The sequence below is a fragment of the Plasmodium yoelii genome (assembly GCF_900002385.2).
Source record: "Plasmodium yoelii strain 17X genome assembly, chromosome: 13".
Classification (NCBI taxonomy): domain Eukaryota; phylum Apicomplexa; class Aconoidasida; order Haemosporida; family Plasmodiidae; genus Plasmodium; species Plasmodium yoelii.
In genome coordinates this window covers 470,113-485,795 of record NC_036185.2, presented here as the reverse complement: position 1 = coordinate 485,795, position 15,683 = coordinate 470,113, and the positions used below count along the sequence as shown (strand labels likewise).

Genomic DNA, 15,683 nt, shown 5'->3' with positions numbered 1-15,683 from the left:
AATAAAATATTTTTTTATGAACTATTTCACATGAATGATTTTTCCACATTAAAATTTAATACGTTATATTTTTGTTAACCCTTATAATATTTTGTTGTATTTTTTTTACACCTTTTTATTTTTTTCGCATTTTCCTTCTTTTCCTTTTTTTAAGAACATTTATTGTGGCATTTCGTTACTATAAATTTATATATTTGTTTATATATTTAGATTTGTAAAAATATTATTAATGTACTTTTTGTATTTTAAAACAACACGAAATAGTAGCATACCCAAAAAAATAAAAAATATTATATTTTTTATATTATTTTTAATTATTTTTTTGCAAAGCTTTATAAGTTTTATTTTTAAGTGTGATATTAAGAAATAAAATATATATGATTTAATTGTATTTAAAAAAATTATTTAATTATTACGATATTTAAAAATTTAATTCTTTATTCGTTTGTAGTACGTTAAAGATTATATAATAATTATGGAGTATATTTGCATTTATACACATCTACGAAAGAGCGTCGAAAATCTGTAAAATAATTTTAAGAGCATGAATTATATGAGAAAAAAATAAAAGCATATCGCATCTTATTAACAAATATAAAAAGCACGGGAAAGAAAGGTATAATAATAATATAACAATGATTTATATAAAAATTGGAAATAGAAACAATGTATAAAATCATATCTATATAAAAAAGGGAATATAATATATAAAAATATAATTAGAAATATAATTAGAACAGAAAATTTGGTCAAATAAAACAGAGCTAATATTTTGAAAATTACACTTTATTACTGATAAAAAATAATAAATTATATTACAAAAGTTATCAAAAATGAAATTACCAAGAGAAGTAGTTTTTCAAGTAGCAAAGGGTTTTAGAGGTAGGAGCAAAGGATGTTTTAAAATTGCAAGAAGTAGAGCAATGAAGGCTTTACTTCATTCTTATATTATGAGGCGCCAACGATATAGAAGGCTACGGGTAATTTTAATAAAATAAAGTTATATATACATATAAAAATAGTTATATGGAAAGAAAATGATAATGGAATATAATCAATATATACATATTTTGTATGCTTATATATGTAGTTATCATCTTACATAATTATTGTATGTGTGTTTGAATTCCCTATTTTTAGGTACATTGGATAGCTAGCATAAACAGAGGATGCAGAGAATGGAATTTTACATATTCAAATTTTATGTATAGTTTATTAAATAATAATATACTCTTGAACAGAAAGAGCTTATATACATTATGCTACACAGAACCAATAAGTTTTAAGGCTTTAGTAGATGAATCAAAATATGTTTTTTATCAAAGGAAACTTAAGTTTAGAGACATATCACAACTTTAAATTTATAATGGGAGTTTATATTAGATGGAAAAAACACAATTCAAATAATTAGCTATTTATTAATTCATGTAACTGTACCATTACTACTATTATGAATAGGTACACATATATACATTACAAGTTTTACTGTTCACTTGGAAAATTTGTTATGTAATAAATTAAATGTGTAAAATATAGAAATATACAGATAATATGACAATTATATATTTTTTTAGAAGGTATAATAAAATTATGTTTTTGCAAAACTATTAAAAAAATCGATTGAAAATTTTACAGATTGATTAATATAATTGATATACATTTTGATGTGTTCCATATTGTACTGCAAATAGTTTTGGGGAGTTTCATTTGATTTCAGAAAAGATGAAGAAAAAATTTTGCTGAGAGAATAATGAAGCTCATTTTGAAGTGTAGAAGAACATAAGCTATTTATTTGGTAATTAAAATTTTTATGTGTATTAAAAAAAAAGTAAAAATGTTTATCTTGGTTATTCATATTATGGTATGCTTCCCACTTATTTTTGTTTATGTAATTTTCTCTATCAATATTATTTTTCAAATCAAATTTTTGTATATTTTCGGATACTACCTCAGATGTCTTGAGTGTAGTTGCTACAATGCCGATTGATCCGGTTTCTTTTTTTTCTTGATGTTTTTTGATAAATGTAAAATTTGTTCCTTTTCTTTTATTTTTGATTAATTTTAGATAATTAAACATAAATAAATCATATTTAAAAAATGTTTTATGAAAATAATAAAATTCCTTTATGTAAATGCTTAAATAGTATTTATGTAGCATATGAACATTAATCATTAGAGGATGAATGAAAATCGAATATTTTATTGATTTGATATGTCTTTCTAAATGCTTTAACTCATTCTTTAATTTTTTATACAAATTTTTAAATTGTAAGATTAAACTATCTTTTTCTTTGTTATGTTGTAACGCAATATATTTATTAAAGTCATTTGTATTTATTATTTTAATAATATCAGTAACTATTACTATTAATTCAGTATATAAATAAAAGTATTTTATATGTGTCTTTTGTACATTAGATGGATTATTGTCTTTGTTATTTAATTTGTCCATTTTTATAATTTGAATTATATTTTCTTCGTTGTTATTTAGTATTTGGAAATATTCGAATATTTCATTTAGTATATAGATGAGAACAAAATAAATATTTATATCACTAGATATATATAGTATACATTTTTTGAAATAATTTTTGTTTTTTAATAATAATAAATATAAGTGCAAAATCGAAAACTTAACTAGTATAATGGCATCTTTGTTTTTTTTCATTTTGGTGCTTGATAAAAATATGAAATTAAACCAAATATTATCATTTTTATCAAAATTGAATACCGTATTTATCAATCGCTCATCAAAAACTGGATTAAGGAAGCACGAATTAAAAAAAAGAATAATGTAATAACTTAAAACAATACATGCATCTTTTTTTTTAAGATATTTCATTAAAACATTTGCTAATTTTAATATATCATTTTTGTTATCTACAAAAATTATTTGATAACTTATAAATTGTAAAATTAACATGATTAAGTTATTTCCTCTTTTTATTTCTGTTTTATTTTTACTTGTGTTGTTTTCTATATTGTCTATAATGTAATTGATTAGAAAAGAATTAAATTTTGTTCTATTAAACTCTGTACTTAATTTTTTGATGCATTCAAAATAAGTCCCTTTTTTTCCGTTTTGTGTCCATTTATTATTATTTTTTAACATGTCAGTAATATACTGTTTTTCGCTCAAATTATTTTGATCATCTGTTTTATCATTTTGTTCTAAAAAGATAAAAGTATTTTCATATAATGAAAAATCGAAAAAGTAGGAGTTCATAATAGTAAGATAAAAATTTAAAATTATAGTACATAAATATATTCCTTGTGTATTATTTATTAATTCTTTTAGATAGTTATTAATTGCATCGATAGATTTTTGCGTGTTGGAGCAAAATTTGTCCAATGTCGAAACATCATATAGTAAAAAACATGATATGAAATTAAAGAAATAATAAATATATAAATATGACAAGTATCCAATATCTTTATAGAAAATATTTTTCCATTTGTCTTCTACAACACTTATTTCATTTTTTGCATTATTAAATATGTAGTAGTCAAAAGTATTATAAATGCATTTGATAATTTCGGCGTTTTGAAAATAGGATAATTTTTGAAACATAATTGAAATGTATTTATATGTAAAAATCAAAGATGAAACGTTGTTATGTATATGTATAATCCTTAAGCTATTTGTTGTATATAAAAATAGCAATTTTTTATTTCTCTTTAATTTATCTAGTATGATAGTTATTATATATGTGTTTTCTTTTGAAGAATATTTAAATTCAAGATTTTGCTCACTTTCTTTATGTATATCTAATGGTGTTTTTTTTTCATTCAATTCATTGTTTTTGGATTTTTTATTGTTATATAGTTTAAAGTTATTATTTTTAATTTCTTTATCTATATTTTTCACTTCGTTTTTTTTTATTCCTTTATTTTGTAAAATATCTTTGCAATTTTGTTGAGTGATTGATTGATCTCTATTTATGCTGCTCCCTTTTAATGTTTCTTCACGTTTGGTTTGGTCCCCCTTTTTTACCTTTTCTAATGCATCATGTGCTCGCAAATAAATATTTTTATTCTTTGTTTTGTCTATTTTTTTTGGTGATTCATTTTTATTACTTTCTTGAAAATCTTTAATCACAGATTTATTGTCTATAATTTTTGTTTCGTTATTTATTTCATATTTTAAATTATTGGAGGTGTAATTTTTCTGTTTTTTTTTCATGTTTAAATTACTTGATTTTGTAATTTCGGATAATTTTGAATGGACATATATAAAGTCATCATTGAAAAAGGTTATAAAATGCTCGAAAATATGCCGTACTATTTGCATTAAAATATTTTCTTTTATTTCATAATCGGATGAATAATAATCATAAAAGAATAACAAAAAAAATAATATAATATTTGTTGTTATCTTGTTTAAGTATACTTTATTATTTCTCTTAAAATTTGATTGAAAAGATTTGAAAAAAATGTAATTTTTTATAGAATCATCAGAATTATTATCCAACGAATTGCATTTTCTATATGTTTCTCCGTTACTATTGTTTATATTATATTTATTGTCATTCATTATATATAAAATAAATAAATAAATATTATTGTTATGAAATATGTTTCGAATTATTACATTTTTAATATTTTGGTCTATATAATTTTCTAAATTGTTATTTGAATTTTGGTTTTTATTGTTTATTAAGACATCATAATATTCTGCAATTGGTATGTAGTTATCATTTTGTTCGTTAGTTTTTTCATTTTCTTTTTCATGCGTACTCTTTAAATTTGTTTGTATCATTCCAACACTATTTATATATATAATGTTTTGAAAAAATGATGGAAGAGTAAGCAAATTTTTGATGTGTGTAAAAAATATGGTGTATAATTCATTTAAATATATATAAATATAAGAAACAAATATATATAATAGATTGTGAATCATCGTTTCATTTTTTTTCTTTTTTTCATTTACTTCTTGCTTATTTTTTAAAACATATTTAAGATATTCTTGTAAACTTTTATTAAATTCATCGTAAAAATTTTCATTTTTTGAAAGAAGAATCGATAGGAAATTTTTGTCTTTGAAACACATAATAACAATAAGGATATAATAATATATTTTGTCATATATATACTCCAAATTATTTTTTTCGGTTTTTTCTATTAGAAAATAATTAAGAAAATAGTTTATATAAAAATGATTATCATGAGTCATGTGTTTCTTAAAAATTTTTTTTTTCTTTGTGTAATAATATATATTTTTACAGCTGCATGTTGTATTATACGTATTTATATTGCTATCATTTATTTTATTATATATAGATCTATCTGTTTTATCTTTTGTATAATTTTTATCATTATTGCATTCTTTGAAAATATAATTTGGTTCTTTGCATTTTTTATCTATATCAGATTCGCAGGTGACATTGTTATTGATACTACTATAATTACAACAATTATTAATGCTGTGATAATATCTTCCCTGTATATGTTCATCTTTATCATTTCCTTCTTTAAATTGTATACTTTGCGAATTCAATGGATTCAATTCATTTTTATAAATGTAAATTTCGTATTTTTGCAAATTGTTCATTGTTTTCTTTTGGTTACAATATAACAGTTTTATAAATATTTTTATAAAATATTTTTCAAGTAGTTTCGCTTCTCTAAAAATACAAAAATTTCTATAAATATTTTTTTTACTCAAATAATAAAATATACGTTCACATAAAATAATAATATTTTCATTTTTTTTATTATATGAATCCCCGTCTTTTGTAAGTTCTCTTGTTTCATTAATATCTTGCAAAAAGAATAAAGGGAAATTATCCAGTGAAAAACTTAAAAAAATTATTATAGACAAAAACAATATTTTGATTTCTTCACAGTAAGGACAATAAAGATCAATCATACATACATATGCTGAGTTTGAAATATCAGTGATGCTATTATTGTTATTTTGTGGGCTACTGGATTTGAAATGCTCATTCAATCTTCTATCACAATTCGAATTATTAACAATTTGCTCTCCTAAATTATTATATAAATAAGAATTTTCACTGTTTTTTTCGGTTTCTATGCAATTTCGATAATGGTTTATTGTATATTCGTAAAATAGTTTACAATAATTTGTATATATATTTTCCTCTTTTATAGAATAATTGTGTTTATTTATATCTACTTTTGTTTCTTTATTTTGATCATTATATTTTTCATTTTGTCTTTTTTTAGTATTGATATTATGCATAAACAAATTATTTGAAAATTTCGTGTTTTGCACATATATAGAATATTTTAGTATAATAAAATAAATACTTTTTAAAAAAATACAAATTTTTTTATCCACCTTGTAATGTTTTAAAAAATAAATTAATATTTGTTGTTTAGAATAACAATTATCCTTTACATATTCCTTCCTAAATTTGCTTTTTATAACTTGTAGAATATATTTAAAAAAAAACATTAGTAATTGAACATGCAAACACTCTATAACAATATCGTTGTATATATTGCAAAAGTTTAACAATGTATTAATATATTTATTTAAAATTATTTTTTTTAAAATTCGCAACTTTTTAACATTTTTATTTTCTATTGATGGGTTGAGAGATTTATCCCTTGTTTTGCCATTATTTGAAGAATTCGAACTGCTTTGGCTATCATTAAAACCGTTATTATTACTATTATCACTGAAACTACTATCTGAATATTTGCTGTCATTTCTTATAGTAGTAACATTTTGTCCAATCTGTGAGGAGGTATTTTCTGGGTGTGGTGTATGTTGATTATTTATATCGGTTTTTGATTTCCAAATATGTTTATTGACAAAACGCTTATAATCGTAATTGATCAATATATTATAGTTTATTAAAAATATATCATTGTTTATTAAATTTATATCAATGTAACATCCCTGTTTCATTATTACATGCAACATAGACATGACATTTTTTATAAAAAATATATTTAATTTAAGATATTTTTTTTCATGATTTTGAAATGTGGCATTTTCTATGTTTATTATTTTTTCTATTTCGTATAAATTTACAATATTATAATATAAATTATTATTAGATTGTGATATTTGGTTAGGAATATTTTGTTTCGTCTTTTTTTTGATTATTTTCTTGGAATATTTTGATATAATGAAAAATAGAAAATTAACTAAGGTCGATATACTTTTATTTTTCTCCTTTACTATTTTTCGTTTTCTCTCCTCTTCTTTTAGCATAATATAATTTTTAGTTTCTTTTTCCTCCCGTTTTTCTCCATCCAGATTATTATAATAATCATGTTTTATATTAAGGTAGTAATTGTCGATCTTTATAAAATTATATATAATGTTTAAAGAGAAACTAGATATTTTATTTTTTAATGAATTTGTAGATATCGAGATATATAATAATTTATATATATATAATGATAAGTCTATTTGTTTATTTAGTTCATGGATGTGTTCTTTAATATATATATTTTTATTGTTCTTAACTATTAAATGAATATATAAGCATATATCAAATACATTTATCAAATGTTCTAATAATAATAGGTTGTTATGAATAAGTATTATATTTTTTTTATGAGAATAACTTTCATTTGTAGTATTAGTATTTGTTAGATAGTTATACATAAAAAACACAAGTTTATCGGTATATGGAAATATTATATCATAAACAAAATTGATTACGCTCAATATGTGGCTAAAGTTATTTTCAAACAAATAGTAAACGTTTTTTTTTATTTTTATAAACTGATGGTGACAATTTTTATTTTTTTCACGATTGTATAGATTTATATTTTCTTCAGATATTCTATTTGAACTTGTTTCCATTTTTGATTTATCATGTAAATACGAAATTTCACATTTTTCTATATTATTATTTTGGGGAATAACGTTTTGACTTTGCTTTATATAATTTTCAGAGTTATCATCATATGTGTATAAAAATTGAATATAGAAATTATTTAGGAAGAAAAAAAGCCTATTTAAATTGTATATATAAGCAAATTTGACTTTATCATCTTCAAAATCATTTATAGATGGTTGGATTTTTAATTCCTTTAACAAAGAAGTTATATATGCTGAATTATTATATGATAAAATATTTTTGTCTAACTTTATATTTAAAAAAATAAATGAATTAGTATTTGATAAGCCGTTATTACTATGAGTATCTTGATTTATTGGGGGAATTGATATATTAGGTTTATCAATGTTATTATTATAATTTAATAAAATGTTATTTCCACCTTTTTTTAATTCCTGAATTATGCAATAATATTTATTAACAAATAAAGCAAAAGATCTAAATATGTTATCATTGTTATAGTTTCCATAATAAGATAATTCTTTTTCACTGGTATTTGATTTAGGGTTATGAAAACTATGCAAATAAGTATATTTTGTTGAATATAAAAAAAAGGATTTAAATTTTTTAATATGGAACAATAACTGATTTGGTTGTAATTTTTTATGCAACCAAAAAGGTATATAATAAATAATTTTATTTTCTATACAATAAGATGTCCTTTTTAAATTGTCTATAGGATCATTTTTATTATTGTCTAGATATTTCGATTTATTATTTTTTAAATTAAAAAAACTAAGATTATATTTTTTTTGAATAGAATGTATATCATTTTGAAACGAATGATTTTCATCATCGTGTTTATTTTGCGTGTTTTCTATTTCTTCTGTTGTACGCATATTTATATGTTCTATTTTTGTTATTTCATTAATTATAGAATATTCTACATTTTTTTCAACATTGGATTGTGAAGAAGAATTTATTTTTTGTTTATTGGGGTATTTATTTAATAAAAATGGAATATATTCGTCTCTTGTTTTTACTTTTTTTTTATTTTCCTCTTGTTCTATGACAAAATATGGCTCTAAAAATAATCTGTATTTGTTCAATAACAATATATTTTGATCAAATATTAAATAAAAAGTTAAGCTAATAGATAATGATTTTATAATTTCATTATCATAGAAAAAAAAGCAATATAAATGTGATAAAAAAAAGTACTTCTCTTTATATATCTTTTTGCATATTTTGCTATTTCTATTATTGGTAATAAGTAGAAGAATAATTATTTTTAACACATATATAAATGTTTCAATATATTTTATGCTTATTTGTTCTTTAAGTATAATTTCTTTTATGATTTGTAAATATAAACTGAGAATATTTTCGTATATTTGAAGGGATATATCGTCATCGTTTGGTACTCCTTTTTCATGGTTAGATGTTCTTTTGATTGATATTATGTTTGCTTCGTATTTTGTTTCTTTTCTCAAAAGGAATGAAATAATTCTATTAAAAAAATGAGGAGTTAGTTTTTCTATACCCATGCTTATATTATCTATATATTTCAAAATAATTGTTTCATCATCTGTGAATGTGTCTACTAAAAAGTCGCTTATGTAAATATTCAAAATATTAGCTTTAAAATCCCAGTCACTTGAATAGTTAAATATGTTATAAGATAGTTTTTCACCTTCTTGGTTATTTTGCTCATTTATTTTACTATTTTCATAAGTTTTGTCTGTCTTTTGTTCAATGTTGTAATATTGAATTTTTTTTTTTAAAATTTCTCTACTTTGACTTTCGTTATTTGTGCTAGAAAAGCCATCTAAAGGATCATTTGAATTATCATTTTTTTTGAGTTGTTCTAACTGTGTATTAATTTTACCAAAGTTCATTTTAAATTGGTAATATAATTTCCAAAAGAATTTAAGAGAAAAAGTTCTTTTTTTTTTTTTTTTTTGAAATAGGAAAAAGTATGCATTATGTATATTTATAAAAACATTTTGATAAAAATATAGACTGCTACTTGTTTGATCTACTTTTAAGTTTTGTTTTTTATTTTGGTTAAAATGAGGATAGAAATAGTTTTCATACAAAAAATTAAAAGAATTATAAAGAGTTTGTTCAATTATGATTATATATTTTTTTTTAATAAAATATAAAAGAAGCAATAAGTTGGAATATGTCTTGATATTTGCTAGAATGCATCTTTTTTCGTTTATTTCTTTATCTTTGATCATATCAATCAGAATGTCGATATTTTTTTTAATATTTTCTATAATAAAGACTATGTAGTAATTTTTTATTTCCTTTTTGCTATATACACATATTTCATATATAAAATCAACAAATTCGATTATTTGAAAAGGTGATAAAAATATATCTGATAGGTATTGTTTTGTTTTATTAATACTGTATTTTATATTACTATTTTTATCGTAATTAATTTTCATGGTATTTTTATTATAATTTTTCGTATTATCATCAAACTGTGCAAAAACTTCTTCTGTTTTGTTCCATTGATTTTGTTCATTGTTGTTATACTTGTTTTCTTTTTCACTAAATTTATTTTGTTCTTTTTTTAGAGGAATATGTGTTTTTTTGATTCTTGCTACACAATTTTGTTCTTCACTATTTTCTTTCTTAAATGCATTTTCACAATATTGTGTATTTTCATAATCAGGGTGACATTCAGGATAATCATAATTGTCTTTATTCCCATATTTTATCATATCATTAGAAGCATGTTCCTCTTTTTTATGTAAATATTTTTTGTCTTCATTGCCCATATTATGATGAATAGTAGTACAATTAGTTCCATAATTAGTAATTGGATTTTCCTTGGTTTTAAAATTTGAATGATGAGTTGTATGTTTATAAGAACTATTTTCATCAATATATTTTTCATAATCAGATTGATAGTTTGTTTTTTTGTTCAAAGTGTTTATTTCATAATTATGGTTATCAGTGATGTTAAATGTTTGTATATAAATAGGAGACAATTCCCCATTAGAGCTAAAAAAATTACTTTTTTCATTATTAATATTAAAAATAAAGTTAAGAAAAAAGAAAATAACTTCATTATTGTAACTATATATTATTGAAATTATATTATATAATAGAAGAAGAAAATTTTTAAATAGTTCAACAAATTTAACATTTTGAATTAAATTATTTTCACCTTGTGTGCTATGATTAAATGATAATATATGCATTTTATTGCTAAATTTTTTTAGCTTATCAACTATAAATTGATATATTGTACTATATTGTCCATGTGATTCTATATAACTTTCAAAATTGTTGTATTCAGAAGATAATAATAAAAAAGTGTTAAATAAAATTTTTAAATTATTCTCAATTAATATGCTACTTATATTGTGAATAAAATTGAAGGAAAAATTGGAAATAATATTTGAATTATCAATAAATTTAGCAATTTCTTGACTTTGAAGATTTATTAATTCTGTGTTGTTCTTTGTTGCTTTTATTAAAGTAGTATAAAAATTATGTAGATGTTTTGATTCTATATTTTTAAAATTATTTGATGCGTCTTTTGTGTATTCTTGTTGGTTTTCAAAATCGCTTGATTTAAAATTAACAAAAATTTCTGAAAATTCGCTAGTTGGATTTGTAATTGTGTTTGAAAATATGCTATTATCACATGAACCGATGTTGCAATGTTTTATAGATTCGACAAGAAATTTTTCTAAAAACATATTGAGGGATGTATAATTAGTAGATAAAAAAAAAAAAAAATGAAAAATATTGTTATTAGTATTTATAAATGTTGATATGTCTAATTGGGTATTCATGGCATCCATGCTTTTCTGAATGTATTTGTCTGCATGCACCATAGGGTTATGTATATTTTTATCTGCATGATTGTTTGCGTTTTCACTATAAATAAAGAAAAGGTTTACTAGTAAATTGTAGTAGAATATGAAACCCTCGTACTCTTTGTAAATTTGTGAATCATAAAAATAAAAGAAAAGTTTAATAAAATATAAAATTTCCAAATAGTGAATATTTATATGTATATCAAATAATATAGTTTTCAATAAGTTAGCAAACTGTATTTTTATCCTTTTTGTTTGAATAAATGATATAGGTGTATAGTTAATATAAAGACATATAATTTTTAATATTTCAATTTGTTTTGAATTATATTTATATGTGTATCTATAGGAATCATTGGTGAATATATTAATACTTTTAAATTTATCTTTGCTCATATCATGTGACAATTCAGAAGAAGATGATTCTAAAACTTCGGATGAAGCAAATGAAGAAGAAATAGGTAAAAAAGAATAGCTGTTTGGTTCCTTTTTCCCAGATATATAATCAGATTTATTATTATGAGTATTTTGATTTGTGTTATTCGAAGAAGTATAAATATTTGTCTCTTTTATAAAATCAATTAAAATATTAAAGTGAGTATCTAACTCTTTTTGGTCGCTATCAAAATATTGAATCATTATGTTATACAAATAATCATATATAAGTATATAATTTTCTGTATGAAAATTAAATATAGAACAATTTTTATTTATATTATCAATTCTATAATGGGAAATTCTTAATATTTCTAGCATATAGAAAACTATCATCTTGAAAATATATATGCAATTATTTTTTGTTATAAATAAATAGTGGTACATATCATTTTCGTTTATTTCTAAGGTACTATTTTTGTCTGCTAGTTCGGAATATTTCTGACAATGTTTATTATAGTAAAATGAATTTATATTACTTATTATTTTATCATTGTTATGATATTCGCTATTTAAGTTTTCATCATTGTTTCTTTGATATGCTGCAAAATTAGTAACTGTGATTATATTTTTTGATAATTTTTGTTTCGTCTTTTTGTTATTGCAAAGAAAAATTAAATAGAAAAGATTTTGATTAAGCAAGAAAAAAAAATTATTTATATATATATTGTATATACTATTACACATACATTCTTTTTTATTTTTTATAGTAACATAAATATTGTATAGAATAATATATATGATATAAGACAGGTTATTTACTATATTAATTATATAATTATAGTCATTTTCTAATTGCCTATTTTCTACATAATTTTTATATATATAATGAATATTATAGCTAAGAGTGTATATAAATTTATAATTAAATAACAATACGTCTTTGTTAAAAATATATATATATTTGTTTAATATTTTACTGACTTCCTTATGCATGTATACTAAATCATCTACACTAATTTTTTTTTTAATTATATTAATTCCTAATAATTCAAAGTAATTAAATTTCATTTTCGTGTAAAAATATAGCAAATTAATTTTATTAGTATAATTTGTAATTTTGTAATAAATTTTGTTGTTATATATATAATTGTATTTTAGATATGTGTAATATTGATCTATTATATTTGTTGTAGAACAAATTTGATCATTTTTCTTTCCATCTTTTTTTTTTTTTTCTATATCACATTTTTCAGTTTCTTCATTTAGTTGCTTTATTTCTATATTATTGTCTTGTGGTTCCATCCCATTTATATCGAGAAAATTTTTCATGAACATATCATAGCTATCAAAAAAGTTATATAAATATAAAAAATTGTAATATTTTAAAAGAAGAGAATAATTTTGTTCAATGATATTTTTATTAGTATGAAGAAAGGATGCAGGCAAGAGTACATCAGTAGTATTGCTATCTGCGTTCTTAATTTTGTTAGATTTATAAGATTTATAACGTAACAATAAGTCAATTGAATTTTGATTTAGTTGGTTTTTGATAGAATATAATGTATTATAATATTCAAATTCTTCGATTGTTGAGCACCTATTTTTTGTAAATATATTTATATAGTTGTTTTTTTTAATCATTTGATTTATAGTTGTCAAATCTTTTTCTGATATATTATTATTTTGATATAAGCTCAACGAAATCAATGAGTTTCTTTGTTTTTTTTCTTGTTCCTTTGGAGTTATATCATAAGTGTTTTCATTTTGAACTGTATTTGTTTCATTTATTATGGAATTTTTTATTGGACTATTATTTTCGTCATTTTGTGGATTCATACTTTTTTCATTATAAAGATTGATACTATCACTAGTTAAATCTTGTGTATTTAACGAAGGTATTACATCATTTACACTTTTATCATTTTGTATACTTGTATAGTTGGTGTCTTTAAATTCTAATATATCATTTATTGGTTCGTCAGGACAATATATATTAATCAGTTCACATAGAATCTTAATAACGCTTGTGCATTCATCATTTTTTGTAGAAGAATTGTCCAAACTTAACGCACACACATCATCACTTTTAGCAAGATAACTTTTTTGCACTTGTTTATTCGATTTATATTTTTCCTTGTTATTTTTGAAATGCGTTAAAAATTCTTTCAAAAATTTTGATATATATAATTCTTCAAATTTTTGTTTTATATGTTCATCTTTCTGGATTATGATAAAAAAAGGCAATTAAAAATTCTATGCATTAGATTAAGGTTAGAAGGACGTATATATCCACGTAAATAATACACACATATATACATAATGCAATATTTAATATTGTGATTATTCTTAAAATATAATAATATGGAATGCTTAGTTATAGCAAAGCTATTAGAAATTTAAAATTCAAAAATTACATTAAAAAGGAAGGCTTTAAATAACTTACATATGTACCTTCGATTTTATGTGAACTTTTAGTAGATATAATTAGTTTATCTATATATCTTTTACCTTTATAATGTTTCGCACAAAGGATAATATATCTTGTAAGTTTTTTAAAGGTATGAATGAATTTCTATCATTAATGTAATGAAGAATCAAGCAATAAAAGCTGTTTCGTTTTTTTAATTCTTCTTCGTTTATTAAATTTTTTTCATATTTTTGCATTAACATAATAATCGACCTGTCTCTAATATCATCAATATGGTGCCCTAAATTGAGATTAAAAATATGAAATAGTCAGATGGTCATTGTTTAGTATTTTTTTCGAGCTTTTATTTTGATGAACATAAATTATAAATTCGTTTTTTCTTTGTATATATTTTTATACATAACGATTTATAACATTTGATAGACTTATTTTATTATTTGTCTTTTTGAAAATTTCTAGTTATAGTACCTATTTTTTGTATGAGGTTGCTTAGGCTATCGTCATTCATTTTGTAACATAATTCATTTTAATTAAAATATGTTAGTAACCTTTTAGCTGAATATTTAATGAGAGATAATATACATACATAATTACATATGTGAGCATAGTTACATGTATTGATAGATATACGTTTACAAAAAAGGAGGTTCTATCAAATGAAAGTAAAACTAATCATAATTAAAACTATTAGTAGACAATACTATTTCAAGTCATTTAAAACAATTGTTAATTTTTTTTACAAAAAACAAAAAATATTAAAAAATAATTTGTATATAAATATATGTTATTTTCCATAAATAAAAATATATTAATTTTTTCGACGAATGGAAGCCTCTAATAATAGTAAATGAAAAAAAATGTGAATTATATGAAGAAATAATATGAGGTAAATGCTAAATATTAAAATACGGATAATCTTAAATAGTTAAATATGATAAGTGATGTTATTTTTCATTGTTTATGCATTATTCTTATGCGATATTTATACATAATTTACTTGCGTATACATTTATATGCCATGCTTATAATTCTTTTTTATATGTCTAAAATTTGCAAAATTTATATCATTAATTGGAGTCAATTAAAAATAGACTATTAGGAATTTCCATTTTTTATAAGAAAGTGTTTTATTTATTCAGGAAAGAAAAAATATGTTTTTATTTTGTAAATAAATGGTTAATATAATATTAATAATATATGAATTAGGCAAAAGTTATGTGGAGAAATTATCTAAAATGAATGTATAAGTTTGTCATAATAATGTGT

General features: G+C 20.9%; 2 protein-coding genes across 2 annotated transcripts; one reads left to right on the top strand and one right to left on the bottom strand.

The window, feature by feature from the left end:
• Positions 1-833: 833 nt before the first annotated feature.
• PY17X_1305700 (50S ribosomal protein L20, putative) lies at positions 834-1,359 on the top strand (the record flags this gene model as incomplete). The annotated part of the gene is made up of 2 exons (XM_725033.1): positions 834-980; positions 1,141-1,359. 2 exons carry the CDS (start codon positions 834-836, stop codon positions 1,357-1,359), a joined length of 366 nt encoding a protein of 121 aa, XP_730126.1.
• Positions 1,360-1,588: 229 nt separating this feature from the next.
• On the bottom strand, positions 1,589-14,925 carry PY17X_1305600 (conserved Plasmodium protein, unknown function; the record flags this gene model as incomplete). The annotated part of the gene is made up of 3 exons (XM_022956993.1): positions 1,589-14,209; positions 14,498-14,697; positions 14,886-14,925. 3 exons carry the CDS (start codon positions 14,923-14,925, stop codon positions 1,589-1,591), a joined length of 12,861 nt encoding a protein of 4,286 aa, XP_022813483.1.
• Between the last annotated feature and the right edge of the window lie 758 nt (positions 14,926-15,683).